General features: G+C 47.7%; 1 protein-coding gene across 1 annotated transcript; it reads left to right on the forward strand.

Annotated features, from left to right (window-relative positions):
• The first annotated feature begins 646 nt into the window (after positions 1–646).
• On the forward strand, positions 647–23,891 carry ADGRG1 (adhesion G protein-coupled receptor G1). The gene is made up of 13 exons (XM_060254369.1): positions 647–804; positions 2,281–2,706; positions 7,031–7,157; positions 7,711–7,861; positions 7,996–8,124; positions 12,893–13,018; positions 14,516–14,561; positions 16,640–16,743; positions 16,832–16,950; positions 19,151–19,419; positions 20,868–20,976; positions 21,898–22,169; positions 23,336–23,891. Exons 1-13 carry the CDS (start codon positions 738–740, stop codon positions 23,449–23,451), a joined length of 2,061 nt encoding a protein of 686 aa, XP_060110352.1. The 5' UTR covers positions 647–737; the 3' UTR covers positions 23,452–23,891.
• Positions 23,892–25,651: the final 1,760 nt, after the last annotated feature.

A 25,651-nucleotide genomic window follows, 5' to 3' on the forward strand; every position in this document is an offset into this window, starting at 1 on the left:
ACACAGAGTTCTGATGTTCACTTTTAACAGCATTGCCAGCCTCCAGGTGGGGCCTGGGGTTCTCCTGCTTTCATAACTGATCTCCAGCTGGCAGAGATCAGCTCCCCTGGAGAAAATGGCTGCCTTGAAGGGTGGACTCTGTGGCAATGCACCATGCTGAGGCCCCTCCCCAAACCTCACCCTCTCCTGGATCCATCCCCAAAGTCTCCAGGTGTTTTCCAGCACAGACCTGGCAACCCTAACTTTTAAGGACCTGAAAAGCCTGGCTTCTAGCAACCTGGTGGACTGCGACTTTGTCCAGCCACCTAGACTGGCTCATGTTCTGCTGTAAACCTCACCCCACCCTCCTTGCTGGAGAAATCCTGTTGATGGGAACTTGTCTGCAGTCTGACCTGGCAGCTGCCTCCTCTCCTGCATTAAGGGCCTTCTGGCACCAGTTGAAAACATCTGTATCACAAAAGGTCTTTTTAAAGTTAAATGTTGTCACTGGAGCACCCATAGATTTGAATGGCTCCTGTGGTCTAACTTTTACTGATTTTAACATAAGCTACCTTTTCAATAGAAACACCGAATATCTGTCTTCAGGCAACAACAACAAAAAGGCAGCGAGCAGTGCAATAAATACTAAATCACTTTTATTATTTCCAGCTGAGGGGAGGAAGAGCGGAGTGTTCATGGAGTTGCACTGACAAGCCTGAGAGGTGTCGCCTTCTGTTCCCAAAGAAATCCCTTCCAGAATGGACCTCATGACTGAGCTACCAAGGATGGTTCTTTTCCTGATGTCTCTACTTTTACAGCTCCAAGGTAATATGATGCATTTTGTTGGGCTGTCCCCATGGTTGGATCAAGGTCCCCCCCCCCCACACACACACACACATGCACTTTGTCTTCTGCAAAACGACTGTCCTGTATAGGGCATTATTTTAAGAAAAAACCCAGCAGGAACTTATTTGCATGTTAGGCCACACCCCCTGATATCACCAGAAGTGACACCACCTGTTCAGTAGGTTACTTTCCTCATATTGACACAGAACAGTAGAGTGCCATCAGCTGCATTTCATGGATGCAGGTTCTCACACAGCCCAATCACCTTGTTTCACCCCCCACCCCAACAGAACCAGCGAGAGAGAGCCACGTGTGGCAGAGCAGGCAGTGGCAGGCCCAGCTTCTTCCAGGAGGCGGTGTTTATGGGTGGGTCCACGTCTCTTGCTCTCTTTGCAAGCCCGTTGAAGGCTGGAGGTGGCAGGGAGGACGGAGCACACTGTCTTGGAGCACATGGCTACCTAGTGCTTTCCCTCTGCCAGAGACCTTTTTTTGAGCCAGAGCTAAGCCTGTAGCTACTTCCTGTCAGGTGTGTCTACTCAGGTGTCCATGACCTTCCCTTCCTTCCCCCTGCCACCACCACAGGAGTGAAAACTGAGAGGCTGAGGCCTGCCCTCTCCCTCCCCCCGTGATTTAAATCACATGAGAGGGGTACCTAGGAGCAGCCAATGCTCCTCTCAGCCCTTTAAAAGGCATGGGGGTGGCAGCGGCTGCTCCTGGGTACCCCTCCCATGCAATTACAGGGGAGGGAAGGCGTGGCCCCCAGCCTCTCAGTTTTCACCCCTGCAACTCCTCAAGCAGTGGTGGCAGTGGAGAGGATGGGAGGCATCCTGAGTTGAGTGCCTGGATCATGGCAGCAGCCAGGGGAGGGGAGCCATTAAGTGCCCCCTGACTTTTTTTACATGCTCCTCCCCCCCCCCTTTTAAATCCTGGCTATGGGCCTGGCCAAAGCACTAACCAAGCCAGCCGGAACTGCATTCCTGTGTGTTCCTGCTTTTGACTATAAGCACTTGACTGCTGAGCTCCCTGCTTGCCAGATTTCATTGCTAACTGGCTGCCTAAAAAGAACTCCTCAGAGAGATTGCTGGTAGCTTAATCTGTCCTCAACCTTCCTGCTTTGAGATAACGAAGCACCACTAATTCTGATAATACTTTCTTTTAAATTGCTCTGTTCTGGATAGCCCAGGGTAGCCCAATCTCATCACAATTTGGAAGCTAAGCAGGGTGGCCCTAGCTAGTATTTGGACGGGGAACCTCCAAGGAATACCAGGGTTGTGATGGCAAACCACCTCTGGACATCTCTTGCCTTGACCGTTCCACTGGTTCTCTGCAAGTCAGCTGTAACTTGATGGCCCTGTTCATCACCAATCCTTTTATTCTGTGTGAAGACTTCGGAGATATCTCTCTTGGGCAGAATACCACATGATTTTTTAAAATATATGTGTTTGTGTCCCATAGGTATTCAGGGGCTCACAGCAGAGGAGGAAGATTTCCGATTTTGTGCTACAAGAAACCAAACTCAGAGAAGTTTCATCTATTACAGAAAGCATACAAACATCATCAGCATTGTCAACGATGCCTTTGGACTGTACATAAGTGCGCCATTCCCTCCAGATTCCAGAAATTATTCTCTGCAAAACCGTAATGGACTTTACCGCTTTTGCGTTTATGGGCAACAGGAAACTGGCCTTTTCATGCTTCAGTATGGAAACCTCAGCTACAACCTGAGTACAGAGGCCAAAGGTTTCCTCTGCTCTTCCAATGTGTCTGGGCAACACAGTCCAGGTGGCACCTCTGTTCTTCACAGTGTCTCCTACGCCTATAACAAAGGAGCTCACAACAAGTCCCTCCCAGACTCCTCCGCCTACAAGATCCGCTTCCATGGTGAGACTGACTTTTAGAAAGGGCTGCAAGGTCACATGGCTAGTCTTGTCCCCTCCAGCTCAGCAGTGCCACCCAGAGCTCAGTAGAGCCAGGCACAAAGTTGCCATACATCTGAAAATGCCTTGAATTAAGCAAGGCAACTTACGTGCCAGTAAGTTTATCAAAAACTTGACTGAGATCAGCGGCGTCACTAGGGCGGGGCCAAGGGGGCCATCGGCCCTCCCCCAGAGCATTCTCATTGGCCCCAGGAAGGGGCTGGCCCTGGACAACGGAGCCTCCAGCAGCCCGCCGCATCGCGGCGTGGCTGCCGGGGAGATTTCCCCCCCCCCTCTGGAGGAGAGAGCGGGCAAACTAGCGCGCTTTTGGCAGGGGGGCGGGGCTTCTGTGTGCCTTTGGAAGCCTCCGCTGGATATCCGTCCTGAGGCCCGGCGCACCCCCGCCAGCGCGGCCCGGCCTAGAGGTGTGAATGCTGGGAAGCCGGCCGTGCCTCTCGGGCCGCAGCTGCATTTCCGTCGGTATATCCTCTGATTGTGTGCGGCGCGCTCCTGGGGCCTGCCGGGCCAAACAGGAACCCCGGGAGCCGAGAGGGGTTGTGTGCGGAGGGGGTGATGCAGCCCTCCAAAAGGGGTGATGCCCAATGGGGGGGGGTGACTTGAACCAGTTACACCCCAGGGTGCAACCCACCCTAGTGACGCCTCTGACTGAGATCCAGCCTGTCCATCTGTGGAGTGCAGCCAGTGACCAAGATAATCATGAGAAGCAAGCAGAAAGATGTGAGAAAGTCTGGCTTGTTCCTCTGCATTCTCACCTTGTTGGTTCTCAAGATGGAGCATTAGAACATAAAGAGAGCCCTGCTGGGTCAGACCACTGGTCCATCTAGTCTGGTATCCTGTTTCACACAGTGGCCAATCAATTGCTCTGGAGAGCCAGACTAGCAGGGCACAGAGGCCAAGGCCTTCCCCTGGTGTTGCTTTCTGGCACTGGGTTTCAGAGGTTTATTGCCTCTGAATATGGGCGGTTCCTTTAACTCACTGTGATGAGTAGCCGTTGATGGATCTGTCCTTCATGAACCTGTCTAACCCACCCCCCCACGCCAGTAAAGCTATCCAGGCTTGTGGCCATCACTACATCTGCTGGCAGTGAGTTCCACAATTTAATGGCTCACTGAGTAAAGAAGTATTTCCTTTTGTCTGTTTTGAATCTATTTTTCATCAGCTTTATCGGGTCTCCCTGAGTTCTAGTATTATGGGAGAAGGAGTAAAAGCTCTCTCTACCCACTTTCTTCATCCCATGCATATCCCTAAAGAATCATCGTCTTTTTAGCTTTTACTCATAGGAAAGGTAATCCAATCCCTTGATCATCTCAGTTGCCCTCTTCTGCACTTGATAGCTCTTCATAGCAACTAGAGGAGCATGGGTGCATGTGGAGACTGATGGAAACAACATTGTGCGCTTCGGGGCAAGCACCCAGAAGTGACATCACAATGTCAGGCTCTAGGAATTCCCCCAATCTCTATGTTTTTTACTATAGAGATTGGGGAACACATAGCATGGTGACATCACTTCTAGGTACTCCTCTCAAGTGGCATCTCACAGTATTGTCCCCCCCCCCCCCCTTTATGGTCCCGCCACTCATTTGAGCAGTGGAAGGTGCTGGAGGCTGGAGACAGAAGTCCAAAGTGGGCAACGTGGCATCACTACTCCTTGCTCAGGTGACCTGGGTCTGGATTGGAGTCCTGCAGGATACAGGAGACCAGGTTCCTGCTATCAGCCTGAGTGAGAGAGGGGCTCTCTATATGCAGGCATGGACTGTAGGGTGAAGGGGAAGAGGCTGGGAGGGAGAGTAGTAAACCCTTGATCCCTAGAGAGGGAAGGGCTTTTGTACTGGAGGGAATATACAGTGAGGTGTCCTGGGCAGGAAGGGACGGGGCCCAAATGGTTGGCGATAAAATGACAAGGATGTGGTGGCTCAGTGGTTAAACTCCAAAGTAGGCACTATGACCAAAAATGTCTGTTGTGCTCAAAACAGAGAAAAATCGATGGTTTATTATTTATTTACTTAGAAAAGGTATATGCCGCCTTTCCAGACACCGGCTTGAATACACATGAAGCTGTCTTAGACCAGTGGGCCATCAAAGTCAATATTGTCTACTTAGACCAGCAGTAGCTCTCCAAGGTCTTTGCTAGAGGTCTTTCACATCACCTACTGCCAGATCCTTTAACTAGAGATGCCTGGGATTGAGCCTGGGGCCTTCTGCATGCCAAGCAGATGCTCTACCTCTGAGCCAGTCTGTTTGAGGCAGCTCACCACTGAAACTGTGCGATAAAACCAAACAGACCTTTTAAATATAAGCCAGAGTCTTCAAAACAGCAGTTTAAATGATATCTATATTATAGTCAGGCAAGAATTGGACCATAAAACAATGGAACCCCTCAGTTAAAAGCCTGGAGTAAAAAGAAACATTTTGGCCTAGTGCTAGGGTTGCCAGGTAGTCACCACGTGTAGGGGTGGGGCGGGGTGGGGTGGGTTGGAGGGAGCCATCTGGGAGTAAGGCAGAGCTGTGCCCTCAAACAGTGATGTCATTGACTCAATGATATCAAATGAAAGTGACATCATGTTGAGGATGCTGCACAGAAACACTCGGGTTTGAGGGCAGAACTCTAAGGTAAAATTGGTCTAAACCATAGAGTTTTGCCTTCAAACCAGAGCGTCACCATACAGCATCCTCAACATGATGATATCAATTCCATGTGACATCATTGTGTTGGGAACATCACACAGTTACATTGTTGTTTGGGAATGGGGTTTCCCCTGCTGGCCCCCCAAAATGAGGGGGATCCCCCACCCCCACCTGGGGAATAGGAACCCTATCTAGTGCCTAAAGAACAAGAAAGGTGGGCACCAGGTGAGCGCCAAGGGAGGAACACATTCTGAAAATAAGGTGCCGCCATTGAAAAAGCCTCATCTCTGATTAGCACCTGCCTCCCTTCTGCAGGCAAGTAAGCAGGGCAATATATATACAGAACTTTTTTAAAAAAGAAAAAACCCAGCAGGAACTTATTTGCATATTAGGCCACACCCCCTGACATCACCATTGTTCCACACAGGGCTTTTTTGTAGAACCCAGCAGGAACTAATTTGCTTATTAGGCCACACCCCCTGACACCAAGCCAGCCGGAACTGCATTCCTGTGCATTCCGGCTCAAATAAACCTCTGTGTGTGTGTGTGTGTGTGTGTGTGTTTATGAGTTGTCTCTGGGTTTCACTGCTTTGATCAGAGTCACACATCAGCTCCAAGAATGTCATTTTAAAAGCCTCAGGAACAGATTTCACTGACAATAGTTGGCATCGGGTGAGGAGGGAGCTTCTGCTCCCCCCCCACAGCCTTTTCCCTGAGCTTGAAGAACCCCCAGCGGCAAGTTAGTTGCTTTACTTTGTAATGCTTAGCAAAATCAGCTTTTAAAGTGATATTCTTGGAGCTGACTTTTGACCCTGATTGAAGAAGACATTGGATTTATATTCCGCCCTCCACTCTGAATATCAGAGTCTCAGAGCGACTTACAATCTCCTTTTTCTTGCTCCCCCTGTGAGGTAGGTGGGGCTGAGAGGGCTCTCACAGAGGCTGCCCTTTCAAGGACAAGCTCTGCAAGAGCTATTGCTGGCCCAAGGCCATTCCAGCAGCTGCAAGTGGAGGAGTGGGGAAGCCAGAAATGACCCTTAAACAAAGGTATTGTGCATTTTTGCCCAAGACTTATTGAGAAAAGATTCTTAACTGGAAGACTGGACAATACTGGAGGAGGCAGTCCTCTGAGAGAGTCAACATGCTGACTTTTCCCTCCTCCTGACCCCTCCCCCCCAAATTCTTGTATATGCATAGTGTGGCTGAAGAATAGGGCTGCCAAGCTCCCACCGGGGGATCCCCTGGTCTGGAGGGCCCCAACCTGTTGGCAGGGAGCAGGCTGCCAGAGGGATCTCTGCCCCCGAAGAGCCCCGTCACTGTGCACCATCCCTAGTGCGATGACATCACCCAGAAGTGACATTATTGCACCAGGGATGCTCTAGGACTCGCGGTAAAACTCTATGGTACTATAGAATTTTATTGTGAGTCCTAAAGCATCCCTGGCATGATGACATCACTTCCAGCTGACATCATTGTGCCGCATGCACATAGCGCACGAGAGAGAACAGTCCCCCACTGCAGCGGCGGAGGGACCTGGCAACCCTACTGAAGAATTGTGTAGTTACGATTCTAATCCTAGGAAGAAGAGCGGTTGGAGATCAGTAAAGTGATTTTTCCTTTGATTTTCTTTCTCTGCATGTTAGATCCTGAAAGTGCTCACCAAAAAATTTCTCTCCAAGTGTGTGAAGTGGAAAAAGAACTTGAGAAGTTAGCAAATGGCATGGAATATCCTAATCATGGCAGGAGAAACAATTCTGGAACCTTCTATCAGTGAGTATTGAAGGAAAGGTCTTCGCTTGCATTGGCAAATTGGGTCTGGAGGATTCCAGCCACTGGTTCTTCCTTGCAAGGTGACTGGGCCAGTGTCAGGGTTTTTGGAGCCCTAGGCCTCTGATCCCCCTGCCCCTGCTTCTGCCAGAAACACAAACATGGGAAGGCTGAGTGGGGTTGGTGGGGCAGAGCATGCACTCAGAGCCTGGCTCTGAGTGTACCCACTGACCCCCAACCCTGGTGCCCCTTCCCTGCTGCCCACCCACTTACAGGTAGGAGGAGAGGCAGAGGATGGCAGCAGAGAGGCGGGCAGCAAGCATGAGCATGGCAGCGGCAGGGAAAGGGCACCGGGGGCAGCAGGGTTTGCACGCAGAGGAGGCAGGGGTGCTTGACAGCTGCCCCTGTGGCCAGGTGGTGCCCTAGGTGGGCATGGTGGGTGCAAAGTGGGCAGGGTGGCAAACTAATTTTAAGGGGCTGATCACCACTTATATTGGCAACTTGGCTCTGTCTGGCTGCATCTCTTAAGAACTCTTGGTTTTGTTTTCCCTGACAGCTACCTGCAGCGCTTGGAGACATATCTGGAGAAAATGGACTTCAAGGAAGAGAACAGGACTTTGGGGAAGGGCCCGCGGCTGCGTGCCAGTGTCTGGAAAGTTCCACCCCGCAAGGCCTCTCAAAACTTGACCATTCATTCTAAACTAAAGGTGCAAAAAGAGCTCTCAGGTGGATTGTGCAAGGGAAGGGGGAGGCACAGATGACCTGCCCTAAATTTCACCATCTGTTCCTGCCATGCAACTGGCTTCTTTCTGCTCCATTCATTCCCGGTCTGTTTTTGCAGGAGAACAAAGAGATCCGTGGCTTTGATGTGACTCTGCCAGGTGCCATCTTTGCAATGCCTAGAGGACGTAAGCAAGAGAGGCCGTCAAAGGTGGTCTTGATGGAAGTCAGTAACCAGACCCTCTTCCAGGTACTTATTTGGGAGGGAACTGTGCGTGTTTTTACAAGTGAAGCTACAGGTGCCTTTCAAGACAAAGGGAAATAGGCAAAGGGAATCTGTGCCACTGTCTAGGTCAGCAGATGCACGTAGCGTGAGCTTTTGTAGCAAAACCACCAAATGCTCTAAGAAGTCAGGAAAAGAACCAAACGTATCTATATGGTATGTGAGGGAGGTGGGAAACTACCCATTTTAAAATCTGAATAAGATGCCCAAGAAATGTAGCGCCATGCAGTGGTTACTAAGAGCCAAACTAGACATTGCGTTTTCCCTGGGGAAGCCCCTGGGTTGGGTGGAGAGGCATATTCTGAAACTTTGTATATTGCAGGCCCATGGGCCTCAATTCAGTTCAGGACCATGGTGTGCAGAGCAAGGGTGCTTAGAAGAAGAAAAGAAGAAGAGATTAGATTTATACCCTACCCTTCACTTGGAGTCTCAGAGTGGTTTGCAATCTCCTTTCCCTTCCCCTCCCCACAACAGACACCCTGTGAGGTGGGCGGGGCTGTGAGAGCTCTTGAGAGAACAGGTCGGAGTCTGCACACTTAACCCCTACACCAAACTGGCTCTCCAAACTGGCTTAGACCATTCCTTCTCCTATGCTATTTTCCCAACCTGGGGAACTGCTGTTTGCCCTACTGTGGGCTCCGCATGTACTGATGGGCCACATATTACATTTCCATAACAGCATAAATAGGAACCCCGCCCCTGCTATTTCAGGCCAGGAAGGTCTAAGCTCTGTGTTTGCACATGATGTAGTTCTGGTCCAGGGTCTCCCCTGGGGGTAGGGATGCCAGATCTAGGTTAGGAAGCTCCTAGAGATCTGGAGATGGGTACAATGCCATAGAGTCCACCCTCCAGAACATCCATTTTCTCCAGAGGAACTGATCTCTTAATTCTTGGGATGGGGGTGGTCCCCAGGTCCCACTAGGAGACTGGCATCTCTAATCCAAACTGAGTCTGTGAACAATCCTGGGAAGTGTAGAACATCTGAGTATGTTCCTTCTAACCTGACAGCATTCCTTGGAGAAAAGCAACCTGTAGTAAGGCTCACATCTGAGAGTCTGTGAGATTCTGTTTTCTCTCCAGTACAAATTTGGCATCCATTTCAGTGGATTTGTCCCTTGGCCTTGGGGCAAGTGCTAAGGCAGAGAGCATCCAGAAAGCAGTCCCTTCCAAAATTGGGAGCACGGTCAGTGCTTTTAATCTTTATGCTCCAATATTTGGGAGAGATTTAGCTCATGCTGGTCCTTCTTAATCTGTGTGTCGGATGAGATGGCATCCCGTACTTTAGCAAAGAATCCTGCTTTGCCATATGTGGGGTTTCCTGCAGATAGTGGGTTGAATCCAGCCAACATTTCCACTTATCCCCTGCCAGTTCTGCTTATTATAGCCCTTGTCACTCATGTCTTTGGTCCATGCAGGTCCCATGATCCTGAGCATAGCCCCTTACCTTTCAAATCTAGTAATACCATCTCACAGAAGGGCCTTTTCGATGACCCAATGCAATAGTTTTCCATCTGCAGTCATAGAAGGCTGTTATAGAAAGGTGCCAATGGCAGAGCAGGTTTGCCCTTGCTGTACAGATAAGGTGGAGACGACTGACCGTGTTTTGCTTGAGTGTGGACTATACAAAAGCATACGTGCCAAATATATTCATCCTTTGCTAGAGAGATGTTGGGGCCTTTTGGTCTCCAAAACTAGAAATATATTGTTAGCAGACTCTAATCCCCAATTTACATATGATTGCGCCAGATTTCTGGCAGCTGCCAGGGGAATTCGTGATGATTTTGTAAAGGAAGGACTTTGAAATTGATCGTTTTTATCCTTTTTGTATATTTAAAAATTTTGCAAAGCTCTCTTTTTCGAATATTTTTATGCTACTGTAACAACCATGCCTAAATGTTTGAGTACTTTGTACATTGGATTTGAATGGATTGGCTTCTTACATTGTTTTTATTGGTTATGCACCGTAATAAATAATCTGAATCTGATCCTCAGCATACCCTTTGTCTGTTGTTCATCAATGGAAAAGCTGGTTGGATCCAACATCTTTGAAGCGTGTCAGTGCACAAAAGGAGAATGGACCAGTGTCTCTCCCCCCCCATCCCTATCTCTCAGTTGTTGCGTCCAAACATCCCTCTCATTTTTGTCTAGAGCAGGGGTAGGGAACATTGGCTCTCCAGATGTTTTTTGCCTACAACTCCCATCAGCCCCAGCCAGCATGGCCAATGGCCGGGGCTGATGGGAGCTGTAGGCAAAAAACATCTGGAAAGCCAATGTTCCCTACCCCTGGCCTAGAGGAACTGGACTGAAGGGGTGGGGGACACATGCAAAGGGACCAGAGGAGGAACGGGGACAGGCAACTGTGTTTTTCCTCTGAGCACAGGTATCACTTTAGGCCACTTCCTGTCTTCCTGGTTGTGTGCTAGTAGCCAAACCAGGAGCCTGGGAGGTCACGGTCTAGACTGGACCTGATCTTTCTTGCTCGTCAGGCTTTCCTTAACTGAAAACTGAGCGTAGCAACACCTGCCTGCTTCAGTTCCCTCCATGCTTTAGGGCGTAAACCGAAACTTTCTCTGAAGCTGGGGGATAAATTCCATTGTGAGAGAACTCCAGACAGGTTCCAATTAACTCAGGTCTTGACATGATGATCTGCTCCTGTTAGAGGAAGGGAGCCTCAAATGGTGAGGTATTTGCCTTGGGCAGTTGAGGTCTGCCCACTTCATTTATGTTCTATTAAACAACTTTTAATTGACCGCTGCGTAAGCATCTTGAAAAGTATCAAGGCCACTCGGAAGGCAGGTTCTGGCAGGACTGGGCCTATCAAAGCAATATGATTCCCATCAGCTCCAAGGAGTCTTGATGCAGGGCTGGTGAGCAGGCAGCTGGTCTTTATAGCGTTCTGACAATGGCTTCATCTTGATGAAGGATGATTAGGAAATGAGGGAGAGCAGCCCTATTGATATTGGGAAGGGGGGGTGCAATGAGAAAGTTACCTGTTGTGAACTTCACCATAGGCAGTGGCAAGACCTGAGGAGAAGACTAGGTGGCAGTGGCAGAGCTAGGACACCAGCCTGAGGCCAGTGTCCCAGGCAAGGCACTGCTGCCGCCCCAAAACCAGAATAAGCACAGCTGTAGTGAGGTTCCTGCTGTCAGTGTGCTTACCGCCGCTGCCCACCATTGCTCTGCCTCTTGCATCCGTGACGTGAGAGGCAGAGCGACGGCGGGCAGTGGCAGGCTGCACGCTGACACTGGGAGCCTCGCTGTTGCTTCTAAGCTGACGGTCCTCAGCTCGGTGCTCCCGGCAGGCACCTACTGCAGCTGAATGGACGCACCGGCCCTGCTAAGAACTTGTGATGACACATCTAGAGGGCTCAAGGGAGTGAGCCAAACCGCATGCTGCACAGGGCAAAAGTAGTGCCACTTGCTCACTCACCCAAATGCAAAGCAGATTCTTTTCTCCAAGCAAACTGTTGTATCCCCATGTGAAAGTACAAAAAGGGCCCACCGATCTCTCCCAGCAACAAATACATTAATGTCAATAAGAACTTCTATAATTATTGCTATTATTAATTTTATTCATATTCCACTTATGTGCCGCCTTTCCCTCCAAAAGGGACAAAGTGGCTTACATTGTTCTCCTTTCCTCCATTTTATCCTCAAAACAACCCTGTGAGGAAGGTTAGCCTGAGAAAGTGTGACTAACTGAAGGTCACCCAGGAAGTTTCTATGGCAGAGTGGGGATTCGAACCTGGTTTTCCCAGAAGGAAAATCTGACATTTTAACTACTACACCATGCTGGCTCTGTGATTCGTAAGTACATAAGAAGAGCCTTGCTGGATTAGACCAGTGGGTCCATCTAGTCCAGCATCCTATCTTACACAGCGGCCATCCAGTTACTCTAGAGCGCCAACACCAGGATGTGGAACTTGCCTCCTAGTACTGGTATCCAGAGGTTGACTGCCTGAGAATGTGGATCATTTCAGAGGGTAGCTGTGTTGGTTTGCAATAGAACAGCTAGCTTTGAGTCCAGTAGCATTGTCGAGATCAGCAAAGTTTTAGGGGTTATACTCCTGAAATCTTGTGGGTTTCTAAGGTGCAACTGCACTTGAATCCAGCTGCTCTGAATTTGGAGTTCCCTTTAGTTATCATGGCTAGTAGCAGGGCTTTTTCTGTAGCAAGAACCCAGCCGGAACTCATTTGCATATTAGGCCACACCCCCTGACATCACCATTGTTTCACGTGGAGTTTTTAGAAGAAAAAGCCTAGCTAGAGCTCATTTGCATATTAGGCCACACCCCCTGACACCTACCCAGCAAGAACTGCGTTCCTGTGCGTTCCTGCTCAAAAAAAAAAAAAGCCCTGGCTAGTGGCCTGTCTACCATGCATCTGTCTGATCCCCTTTTAAAGATATGTGTGTTTGTAGCCACATCACTACATTCTCAGGTGTTTGTTGAGTCAAGAAGTATTTCCTTTTGTCTGTCCTGAATCTACTTCATTGGGTGCCCTCAAGTTCTGTTGTTTGGGGAAAGGCAGGGCAAGTTCTCTGTCCATTCTGTCTTCTCTTGAAACACCACTGTATAAACACCAAGAATTACTGAAAGCCTCCTGGAAAAAAATGCCATGATTTGTGGGATCCAGCTATAGTGTGTGACTGTGTGTACCTGGAAATGCATCTTTAGGTTACTTAAGCCTGTTGTTTGGTTGGTCTTAACTAGTCCACTCTTTATCAAAATTCCAGTCCCGCCAAAATTCCAGCTGGATCCTTGGTGGACAGGTGTTCGGCCTCTCTGTGACAGGCAAACTAGTCTCTGGTTTGCCCAAGGAGGAGCGGGTGGCTCTCACGTTCTGGCACAACCATCTTCTGGTAGGTCTGAAACCCCTCCATCCATTCCAAAACAGATAGCAGTCAGTTGATGTATGTTGTGTTGCAGCAAAGATCTTCTCAAAGCAGGACTAGTTTTTGCATGAACTAAGAATTCCAGCCAACACTGCATCCAGGATTTTTATGACAATATCACACTCTTTCCCAGTTTTCTTAGATGAAAATGCTTCCCTTGTTTCACTGTTTGTATGGCAGGATGCATAGAAAAATTGGCACTACAACTTCCCTCCATTTTGAGGACATTATCAGTTGCACATCAGTAAACAATGGGTTAGATCTGGTGCCGAGCAAATGGAAACATAGACTTGGCACAGTTTCACTTTCTTGAGATCTTGTGCAACACCTAGAGCCTTTCTATGTACAAGATTGTGCACAAGATCTCACATAAGCAGAAATGTGCATGGGGATACAGTAGGTTTGGCTCCATGCAAGCAGCAGCAGCTGCAGTCGTCTTCTTGCATTTGTGCAAGAACTCTAGTGCAGCTGGGAATTTTGCGCTGGATCCAACCCAAAGTTCCTAAAGTGCAGTTCTTACAGTTTATGCTTTTCTTCCTGCAAAGCAAGAAATCCCCCAAGGTACAAAAAAATCCCACAAAAATTCTATCAATTTTGTAGCTAGGGTGCTTTTTTATCCCAGTGAAACTTAGGGACGGGGCTGTTGGAAGGGAAGGAAATGTGCCATTACAATATTTTTCAGAAAACACTGACCCAGGGAAACATTAAGTGTTCTGGAAAAATAACAGCCTCTTAATCTTTCCACAGAGAGCTGCAGGGATTTTCTTTTCACAAATAATTTGAATAAGAGGGAAGACCCCTCTAAGGTAGAAGGAAGATCTCTTAGTTTTATTTCTTTAAATTATTGGCACCTGTTTTCCCATCTATCACATTCAAAATGGCTTAGAAAAACACTGAAAAGATTTGAAAATTTAATAAAACAATTTCACTTCTTCTATACTCAGTAAAGGGAGCAGATCAGACAAAGAATAGAAAGTATTAACTAAATTGAAAGTACATTAATATCAAAGACATAAAAAAGCAGGTAAAATGCAATAAAATGTCATGTGAGAGAGTGTAAAAGCTGTCATGCAGAAGATGGTTATCCAGTGAAAATTCTATCTCATCCTTCCTCCAAAGAGCAGCATATGTGGTTCTTCTGGCCCTTGTGTTATTGTCACAACAACCCAGTGAGGTATGTTAGAATGAGAGAGAGTGACCAGACCAGGGTCATGCAGTGAGTTCCATGGCTGAGCAGGAGTCTGGGTCTGAATGCTGGTATGAAAAGCTGATGCGTCCTAAAACGGATTTTTCATCAGCTTCCATGCAAATGTGTTAACTGTAACACTAACTAAAAGCCTGGATGAATAAAACACTTTTCTGGGTGCCTTCGGGATGGAAGCACATTTTGCTTCTTAGCAGAGTTCTCAATTTTTTTAAAAAGTTGCACACTTTAAGTTATTCCTTGGATTTTTGTCCTTCCAGAAAAATGCAACTCCACAGTGTGTGTTTTGGGATACAAGCTCCACTGGTAAGTAACTTCAACTACTGGGACAGACATCCTTGGCCTCTCCTTCTGTGTTCCCTGTACTTGTTTCCACATTGATACATACATATTGGGGGAAGGGCTGTGGCTCTGTGGTAAAGCATCTGCTTGGCATCTAGAAAGTCCCAGGTTCAGTCCCTGGCATCTCCAGTTGGGATCTGGTAGCAGATGATATGAAAGACCACCCAAGACACTAAAGAGCACTGCTAGCCAGGGTACACAATACTGACTTTGATAGACTAGCTGTCTAACTCAGCAGAAAGCAGCTTCATGCGTTCAATGGGGCTATGGCTCAGTGGTAGAGTATCTGTTGATTGTACAGAAGGTCTCTGGTTCAATCCCTGGCATCTCCAGTCAAAAGGATCAGGTCAGATGGGAATTAATACGAAAGACCTCTGCCTGAACCCCTAGAGAGATATTGCTGATCAAGGTAGCATTACAACACAACTCAGAAGTGAAAGTGAAGACAAAGGGGAAGCATCCCCGGACCATGAAGGGCCTTTTGCAGTTGCCGATGTGTCTGCAGATGAGATGGGGAGGGAAGGCAGCAGAACTCCAGGGGACAGGGGTGCTTGGACACTGCTTCTACCTGTACCCAGCCTACTTACTATGCTTTCACACTTGCTGAATAATTCCACCATTAATGGACTTTGCAACTGGATTTTACTGTCCAAAACAGGGGATTCCACTTGGCAAATGATTGCTAAAGTGTACTGCAGGTAGATTATTCTGTTTGCAAGCTCCTCTTCTTCCAGGCTAAGTTACAGAAGGAAAAAGTGACATACTGTACATGCTAAAGATTTTGGTCTCCAGCATCTCTTTCTTGATGAAAGAGTTTTGAGGGTGGGGTGGGCAATAAAGTAGGCCAAGACCTCTACTGGAAGCCTTTAATAGCTAGTCACAAGTAGATGGTAGTAAACTGGTTGAGCCAGTGGTTGGATGCAGAGTTGGGCAACTTCATATGATCATGCTGAAAAGAACTGATCGTTTGCTTAATCTGTCATTAAATAACCCTGGAGGGTCATTAGTTTAAGTCTGGGTGGAGATTAGTTGTGAGCAGATCTTTATGATCTGGGAGTAAATCCCTGTTAAAGCTGGCTACTTTTGCATCGCTTAGCTCTCCTCCCCATTTTAACATGTTAGGGAACATAGCAACAGTGCTAGAAGAGGGTTGGTACTTTTGTCTTCTGCTCTACCTGCACTGCCATGTGGACTGAAAAGCTCACAATTCCATATGGGCATTCAGTGGATACGGTCATCAACCTCCAGCTGGGACATGAGATCTCACAGAATTAACAGCTGATTTGCAGGGCTCAGGGCAGCTTATAATAATAAAGTAAAAACAGTTAAAAACACTTTGTTGGCTAATTCATACAACAATCATAAGTCATCATACAAGATGGCAGATAGGCCTAAGTGCATGGTGCTCTATGAAGATCTGTACAAAGGTGTGCCCATAATTAACCAGCTGGGCAGTGGGCAATCACCACCGGTAATCACTGATGAGATAGCATACTGTGCCAGAGCCAGATGGACTGTAGATGGTGGACTGTATGGCATTGTATCCCACTGAGGTCCTTCCCCTTTCCAGACCTTACCCTCCCAGGCTCCACCCCTAAATCTGCATTAATTTCCCAACCCAGAGTTGGAGACCCTAGCAATGGACCTGTGTCATAGGAAGCATGTTGAGCACATGGCCTTGGAGTACCACTATGCTGGTGGATAGTTATCCAAACCTGATCATCTAAATGAGAGGCCTGTGATGTACCTTGTTTTTCTTGCTGCCTTTGAACTATTCATCGTCCTGGTTTGGGGCAGAAAATACTGAAACTCACGACAGAAATGGCTATGTAGAGGGACAGGGATGAGCTGTAGAAAACTGCACGTTTTGCATTGTTGGTGTTCTGTGTTTTCATTCCACAGTGTTTTAGAATGGGTCTTTCTGCTGGGACTGTTTATTCCCCCATATTATTAGAATCAGTGGATCTTATTACATAGATCTCGTGTTGTTTTGCACTTTCCATTTTAAAATGTAACTGGAAAGATTCTCCCTTTGATCTTAGCTGGCCAGTCTGGCTTCTGGAACATGTCTGGTTCCGAAGTGAAAGCAGGAAGGAATCGCACCATCTGCCTTTGGGATCATCTCACCTTCTTTGCGGTGCTGATGGTGAGTGCCGAGGCTCACTTCTATTTCCCACAAGGCTGTGGAAACAATGCCCTATCTCTGAATTAAAGCAATTTCTTTCTCTCTGCAGACGTCCTCCCCGGATCTTGACTACATTCACAACGACTACCTGACTGTGATCACCTATTTTGGCTGTATCATTTCAGCTCTGGCGTCGTTCTTCACCATCTGCTTTTTCCTTTGCTCCAGGTAAGGGATGTGCTTCTTTCTACTCTGAGGCTGTTTCCATGTGGGGCAAATTGCAGCATGTGCAAAATTGGGCAGAAGAGCCATGTGGAAAAGGAGCATGGAATTGGGACAAAGGCTAGTGAGGAATCAGTCTCAGTTTGGTGGGGAAAGCGGGGAGGTGGCGGTGAGGGGGTGGGCCCAAGCCACAGGAAGTCTGGGACAATAGTTGCCATTTTTATGCCAGCTTGACAGGGGGAAAAGGAGGGTGGCAGCAGCCAGCAGAGCAGAAATGGGTGTTTGTGGGTGATGTTTCTGCCCTGCTTGTTAGACAGTGGTGTCAGACTAGGATTCGGGAGGCCCAGGTTTAAATCTTCGCTTTTCCATGGAAGCTTCCTAGGTGAGCAGACACACACAGTCAGCCTAACCTCCCTCGCAGGGTTATTGTGAGGATACAGTGAAGGAGAGGAGGAGAAAAATGTAATTTTCCTTTGGGTTCCCATTGGGGAGAAAGGCAGAGTGATAGTGAAGGAAATAAATTGCTGCAGCCACAACAAGGGGATGCATTTGTATGGCTGTGGGTGGCCACGGCCTGAAGTCAGGGTACAGCAGAGGTGCAGGACAAGGGAGGAACATATGAAGCTGCCTTATACGGAATCAGACCCTCGGTCCATCAAGGTCAGTATTGTCTACTCAGACTGGCAGCGGCTCTCCAGGGTCTCAAGCTAAGGTTTTTCACACCTATTTGCCTGGACCCTTTTCAGTTGGAGATGCCGGGGATTGTACCTGGGACCTTCTGCTTACCAAGCAGATGCTCTACCACTGAGCCACCGTCCCTCCCCAAAGGAAGGAGAAGAGGAAGCAAGAACAGGAATTGTTGGATTTCCATGGAGAATGCATGCAGGAGGTTCATATGTAAGGCAGAAGGTGGATTGTTCTGGGGAAGGAGACACCAGTTTAGTTACATACAGAGATGGTAGATGTCAGAGTTCAAGCTTGTGGAACTGGCCAATGGCTGAGCACTGGCAATAGGGAGAGTCCCTGAAGCATCTGGGAAATAGGCCTGTGGCTCTGCAGGAGACCAGCTGTTTGGCATGCAGAGGACCCCATGTTCAATCCCGTTAAAAGGGCCAGGTGGTATGTGGCGTGCAAGTCCTCTGCTGAGACATTGGAGAGGGGCTGCCAGTCTGAGTAGAGAATGCTGCCGTTGACAGACCAGTGGTCTGATTCAGTGTATGTATGTATGTAACGATGCTCCTGCCTCAGCCTCTGGCAAACCAGTCTGTTGTAGCAGATGCCATGCACAATTCAGCATGTATTGGGCAGAGACTTTGGGGGGGGGGTGGTTTGCAGTCCTGAGTCTTGTGCCTGATCGTGGTTGCCTGCAGCTAGCTTCCCCCAAGGTGGGACTCATTGTTCGGTTTTCCTGTAACAGTTATGCTTGGAATGAGGAGAATGGAGTGAAATCTTGATACTCCAAGGCCAAGAGTATGGTCTTTGACTCCTGCTTCATTTTCCAGCCTAGCCGTCACCCATGTGACCTCATAAACTGAGCTCAGTGCCAAGAAAACAACCGACTGGCAGAGTTAGGGTAGCATCCTGGGTAATTGAAGGTTTTCCTGGGGTTGTGGCTCCCAGTAATCCCACACTGGTTGCCATCTTCCATACCAAAGAGTATAAGTGGTAGGGTTGCCAGGTCTAGATTGGAAAATACCTGGAGGCTTTGGGTGTCGATCTGGAAGAAGGTGGGGTTCGGGGAGGGGAGGGGCCTCAGCATGGTGCATTGCCACAGAGTCCACCCTTCAAAGCAGCCATTTTCTCCAGGGGAGCTGATCTCTGCCAGCTGGGAGATCAGTTGTAAAAGGAGGAGATCTGGAGGCAGGCAACCCTAACATTGTCCTATAGCTTTCAGGAGTCTGAGGTGCCTTGGATGTATGTTGGGCAAACATACCCTTTTGTTTTGTAGGCATCTGTCATTGACGGAGAAGGGGGCACAAGGCCGGCCTAGACTGTCTGGCACCCTAAGCAAGGCTAACTGCTGGCACCCCCCTCCCCCCCCACACTGATAATGTAACCAAGTCACATGGGGGGTGCCCAATTTAGCACCCCCCAGAAGGCTAGCGCCCTAGGAAATTGCCTAGTTTGCCTAGCGGCAGGATCGGCCTAAGGGTGTGGATGCAATTCAGACCTTCAGAAAAGTAAGATCATATCTTGTCCTCCACAGAAAAAACGAGAGGGAGAACATTGTCCATATCCACATGAATCTTCTCTGGGCCATCTTCCTCCTTGACATCAGCTTCCTCATCGCCGTGCCCCTGTCAGCTACTGAAAACCATGTGGCGTGTAAGGCAGGCGCCATGTTCCTGCACTTCAGTCTGCTCGCTTGCCTGACCTGGATGGGAATTGAGGGCTACAGCCTTTACCGACTCGTGATCGAGGTCTTCGATTTCTCCACCAGGAGCTTCCTCCTCAGGATGTGCCTAGTGGGCTGGGGTAGGTGTTTGGTGTTGAGGAGCTTGGGAACGGCCAACAGAACAGTCCTTCAGGCCAAACAAAGAAACATGGGGGGCGTTGAAGTCACTGGCAAGATCAGGCAGCGGAGATTGTGCAGAGGCAACCAGTGTAGAAGGTGGCTTTGAAAGAAGAGGAAGGAACCTCTTGGTGGAAAGAACTGTAGGAAACGAGCAAGAGTAGCATCCCCTAGTGGCCACTGAATGCTAGTACAAAAATGAACTTGTTGCAAATACTAAAAGCAATAACAAGTAGGGATATATGGATATACTTAGAAATATGCATTCTCTTTATAACAAAATGCAACAGCAAAAAGGATTCCAAATATTAGCGAAGACCTATACATAATTGTTTTCTAATTTTGCAATCCAGGTTTATTGCATTTTGTTGTCTGTTTATACAAAACTGGCCTTTTCTGCATTGTTTTCCAGCTGGCCTTGAGTCTCAGCGAAAAAGGAAGACTATAAATAAAATAAATCAATTAAAACCATTGTCTGCCTGTGGCTCAGTGGTAGTGTTTGGAAACACAAAAGATCAAGTTTAATCCCCAACATTATTAACTAATTAATTAAGGCATTTCTATGGTGCTTTTCTCTCCAAAAGATTTTACAGAATTTTCCAAAGCAAGCCAAATTAAATAATCTGATTTAAACACGCATGATAAGTACTTCCTAATAAGGTGGGCAGGGGTTCTTTGGGGTCTTCTAGGACGAGCAGGGGGGTTCTATGGGTCCTTTGAACTGAAAGATATGCAGCATTGTACTCTCAGACTGAACCATGCTTTTAAACATGAACATTGCAGAAGGCACAGAGGCAGGAAGGGGCACACTGTCCCCAGAACAATGAGCACTGGCCAGGCTTCTGGTGTGAATATAGAAGCTGAGACAGAACCTTAATGTATCGGGATGAAGAGAGAAGCTACAGAGTGGCACAGATATTGGATAGAAACAGGCCTCATTTGAGGCAGGAGCTCACAGGAGCAGAGCTCCAGAACATCTAAATTATATTGTACTCTTTCTTTCTTAACACCCCCCCCCCCAAAAAAAAAAAAAAATTGCTTCTGGGCTCCGTTGTTCAAATTCCCTGTAAGGATTTTGCTGAACTTTGGCAAACTTTCTAATATTTTTCCCCACAGAAAATGGGAAAATAACCAAAACATATAAAGCAGACAGATGGAAATCTTCGTCATGCCACTGTGGCCACATAGGAAAAAATAATTTTAACAGTATGATGGGAATAAGGTTTTATTATGACCATTCTAATTCAAGAAGCATTTTAAGGTAGATGCTGAGCTGATATAATTTAGTCCACCTTCCAGTGATGCCAGGGGTGTGTGGCATATGCAAATGAGTTGTGCTGATGAGCTCTGGCATCTCTTTTTCTATGAAATGACCCCTGGATAGAAACACTCACTTACTCTCTTCCTGCAGGGCTTCCAATATTTCTTGTGATTGTGATCCTTGCGGCTGCTGAATCAAACTATGGACCATACTCGATTAGAGTGTACGAGACCTCTGATAGATATACTAATGCAACCATGTAAGTTGATGGTTGGGGGCCATGGGGAGGGTTGATATGCTGCTACTGTCCTTGCTGTGAACTTAATTTAGGGTTTGGCCTCAGACTGTTACTTATCTCTGCTTCCGTACTCTCCCCTCAGAAACGTCAGTGTGGAAAATGGTCCCACTCAGGCCTGTAGCTACAGTGGGGCCCAGCAAAAGAGGAAGACTATAAATAAAATAAATCAATTAAATCATATAAGACTGTAAATAAAATAAATCCATTAAAACTTTGTTTGTGCTGGGATATTAGCTCTTTAGAGGGTTAGGCCTAGGAAAAGAGAATGGGTTCTACTGTAATCCCATTGAAGTCAAGAGGACTTCTCAACAAGTTGCATAGAGCCTAGTCGCGACTAAGGCAGCATCTAAATTGGGCAGATTAGTGGTAAAATCCATGGTATGCTTTATGCTGCCTACTGGATCTCCAGGCCCACCTTAGAATCCTAGAATCATAGAGTTGGAAGGGACCTCCAGGGTCATCTAGTCCAACCCCCTGCACAATGCAAAAAACTCACCTTCTCTCCACCCAAATAAGGCTCAGAGCATCAAATTCTTTCCCAACATGGGACTGACAACCTTAACTTGGGGGTGAAAATGCCATCAAGCCACAACTGCTGTATAGCGACCCGCGTGGGAGACAAAGATCACCCAGCAAAAATTTATGGCAGAGTAGGAATTTGAACTTGAGTCTCCCAGGTCCGGGTCCAGCACATTAAACCCTACTGGCTGTGTGGCTGTGATCCTTTTTGTGTCTGTAAGAGAGAATGCAAAATGGAAAAACACTGCATTAAAGAATACTAGAGAATTTCTGTGATGAGAAACCTGTTGTTTGTGTTTGAGGAAGGGTACTTTGCATCACAAATCCACACCCTTGTTCTCACCCCCCTCCTTTCTCTTCTAGCTGCTGGATAACAAACAAGGATATTAACAGCTTCCTAAATTTGGGCTATCTAAGCTTGGTGCTCCTCTTTAATAGCATCATGCTGGCTGCTATGGTGCGAGTCATCTTCAAACTCAGGCACCGGGATTACCACCAGTGGCAATACGTGGTGATGCTCCTGGGACTGAGCTGTGTGCTCGGCATCCCATGGGGGCTGGCCTTTTTCTCATTCACTTTTGGGACCTTCCGGCTTGCAGCCCTCTACCTCTTCACCATCATCAACTCCTTCCAAGGTCAGTGAACTGTAGTCCCTTTTCCTTGCCACTTGGTCCTGCTTTCTTCCCTGAATTCTCAGCTTGGAAGTTCCCCAGTGTCAGAAACTGGAGAAGCCCTGGTGGCTGCCACTGCTGGGGGACCAGGGCAGAGAAACTTTCGATGTGGAAACCCCACTGCTGCTGCACTTTTTCAGCAGCTGCACCAGCAGTGAGGAAACCATGCAGGCCTATTCCAGGGCAGAAACATTTAGATTGGTGTGTTTGCAGGCTCCCTGAGTTGCTAAACCTCCTTCAGCCAAACCTGGCTCTGGGCAGTCTCAGAGAAGGGAATTTAATTTTTTTTTTTTTGCTGTCAATTCTCAGCCAACATATGGTGACTCTGTGGGATTTTCCAGGCAAGAGACCAAGTTCAGAGCAGGGCTGGTGCCAGACCCTTTGGCACCCTAGGCAAAGCTAACAACTTGCCCCCCCCCCTCCCGCTTCTCTGGGGTTGCTGCTGCCATATCTTTCCATTCTGTCCTATAGCGCCATAGGATAGAAAGAAGAGATCTGGCCGCCGCTGTAGTGTGACCCCAGAGTAAGGGTTTAAAGTGTAAAACCCCTTCTATAGTGTTGTGCCGCAGTAGCAGCCGATCCCTCCATTCTCTCCTATGGGCCTATAGGCTAAGATGGACTCCATTCTATTTTATGGGTTCATAGGATAGAATAGACTCCAGGGGAAAGCAAGGAGAAAGTCACCACTGTCTGTGCCTCTTGGGAGACTCTGAGAGAGGCACAGGTGGGGGAGAGGCAGCCACTGGGCAGCTGCCTCACCAAGTCAAGGGGGGAGCACCCAATTTGGCACCCCCAGAAGGCCAGTGCCCATGGCAAATACCTAGTTTGCCTAGTGGCAGGGACGGGCCTGGTTCAGAGGTGGTTTGCCATTGCCTGCCTCTGCATCATGACCCTAGACTTCCTTGGCGGTCTCCCACCCAAATACTAACTAGGGCCAACCCTGCTTAGCTTTTGAGATCAGGCTGTTCAGGTTAGGCTGGAAGAAGGATAGAACTAGTAATTAGACTGAGTTCCATCAGTAAGCGGGTGTATTGTGACTCAGTCCATCGTCTCTCCACCCACCCCCTTTCCATCATCTTCTCCAACTGCTGCTTATCTACCAGGTCTCTCTCTTTTTTCTTTCCCCCCAGGCTTCATCATCTTCCTTTGGTACTTGGCAAAGATTGTGCAGGCTCGCCGCTCTGTCTCAGCAAAGCTGATGTCTTCAAACAGCGCAAAGCTTCATTCCAGCAGCAGTATGCTGTGACCTGGTGCGGTTAGCTGAGCTTGAGGTTGTGTCCATGACCTCCTCGAACCCAGGTTGGGAAACTTTTGGAGATTTGGGGGTGGAGGCTGGAGAGCACAGGGACCACAGTGGAGTACAATAATGTCCTTCCTCCAAAACCTCTATTTTCTCCAGAGAAATGCATCTCTGTAGTCTGGAGATGAGCAGTAATTCTGGGGGATCCCCAGGTCCCACCTGGAGGCTGGTATCCCTACTTGAACCTCCTCACAAAAGAGGCCTGTATATATGTATTATTGTGCACATGGGGCGGGGCAGGCACTTGCATCCTGAAAATAATATATTTGTGTGATGTCTTTATTTCTAATGTACATAGATCTCTCATTTTTTTGCAAGCAATGTGTGTAAGTTTCTAAGCGCTTAAAATCCATACTGCAATTATTAAAGAAAAAAAGTCTCCTTCAGGGTCACTGTGAACAAATCCTTGCTTGCACCTGAATTAAATATCTGCAGGGTGGTTCCATTGTTGACTGAAAGACCAAATTTGGGGAGTGCTTTCCGCCTACAGCTTGTCCTTGAAGGCTCCAGCTGGGAGCCTGTTATGGCAAAGTCCCAGCCTTCACACTTCAAAGAACAGTAAAGGCGGTTTTTCTGTGGGAGCGCAGAGTATCAAGCCAAATAAGATTTCATTTGGTTCCATTATGAAACTGCCAGACTGTGGGAATACATCAGCCTAAGAAGGACACCCATGCCACACTCTCTTTTGAGGGGTTTTACCCAGTTGAGGGGAAAATGTTCCTAATACCCATTCTCTCTCACTTTCTCCACGCCAAGTTATGGAAACCACTTTTCACTGCGGCTATTTTGGCTCAAGAAAAAGGCATGGGGATGAGGCATGAACCTCCCACCCACCCACCCACCCACCCATCACTGTCCTCAGACAAAAGAGGTTCCTACAGACGTTTAAAATTTCGTTTCCCACAACTGACACATGACTACGGGAAAAGACAGTCAGGCCTTAGGAAACCAGCTCTTTCAAAAAGTTTTGTAGTTTGACCCTGAAGATACAGTTGACTTTGAGGCAGGGGAAGGCCTTCAGTGCACTGGGGAGGTGAGTAGCAGCTCTCTGGGGTCTCCAAGAGAAAACCAGGGGGCATCATGGGCAAAGATGGTCCGTTTCTTACTCAAGGCTGCAGATAAGGACCCTGGACATAAAAATCCTTCCATAAGGCCTCTTAGAACAGAACAATCAGAGACATGATATGCAAACATCTTCATAAAAAGGCAAACTGCAGGTTCCAGCAGCTCCAAGCCTCCAAACTCTGTTTGGTTTTTCTAATCTCCTGTTTGCTGATTAGCTTCCTAAAAGGCGGGAAATGTTTTTGGAGGGCACAGCTTTCCCCTCTCCTCTTTGAAATGCCAATAACACCACTACAACTTCATTTGAGAATGCAACAAAATAGAGGTAAAACCTTTGATCCCTTCCTCCCCGGGCCCTAATGCAGAGAGGAGCTGCACAGCTTCCATTTTACAGATGGATGCAAGAAAGTTTTTGCTATCAGTCTCCAGTCTTAGAAATAAAGTAGGGCTGTATCTCTTGGCTGAGGAGGGAAGACTTAAAAGACATGATGTAGATATGGTACTGTGGAGGTCTCTTCCATTTCCATGAAAGTTGATCCTTTGCTTCCCAGAGTTTAGCTAGGACTAGAAAAGCCTTTTGGAATAACACACAAATGAGGGCTTTCCATCCCTAACACAACAAGCGTACAAGAACTTTGCTGTGTACCGTGCAAAGTTACGAGAGGGTAAAGGTCTATCTACTACCTCAGCCAATACTGGAAATCAAGCCAGGGTTTGCCATTAGGGTTGTGCACGTGCTGTGGAGAAATGCCAGTAGGACTGGCTTCATTGTTTAGCTGCAAATGAAGTAGAACACCACACTACTCACTGCTTCATTTCCACCTTTTTCAACAGCAGTAAGGCAAAGTTGCCCACCTCCCACTGATGCTGTATCACTGAGCTACAGGAAAATGTATTGACTATACATTGTCGCATCCCAGGTTTACATCACTGCCACTGCCGTATAAAGACCTCTCTGTCTAAGAGCCTGGAAAAATCAATAGTGGTAACTCCCGGTTAGGTGGACTAGTGGGCTGTCTAAAGCAAATGAATTGCCTCTTCTATGGCATAATTCCTGGTATAAATACAATGCAAGAATTGCTCA

Source organism: Heteronotia binoei, chromosome 14, assembly GCF_032191835.1.
Source record: "Heteronotia binoei isolate CCM8104 ecotype False Entrance Well chromosome 14, APGP_CSIRO_Hbin_v1, whole genome shotgun sequence".
NCBI classification, from domain to species: domain Eukaryota; kingdom Metazoa; phylum Chordata; class Lepidosauria; order Squamata; family Gekkonidae; genus Heteronotia; species Heteronotia binoei.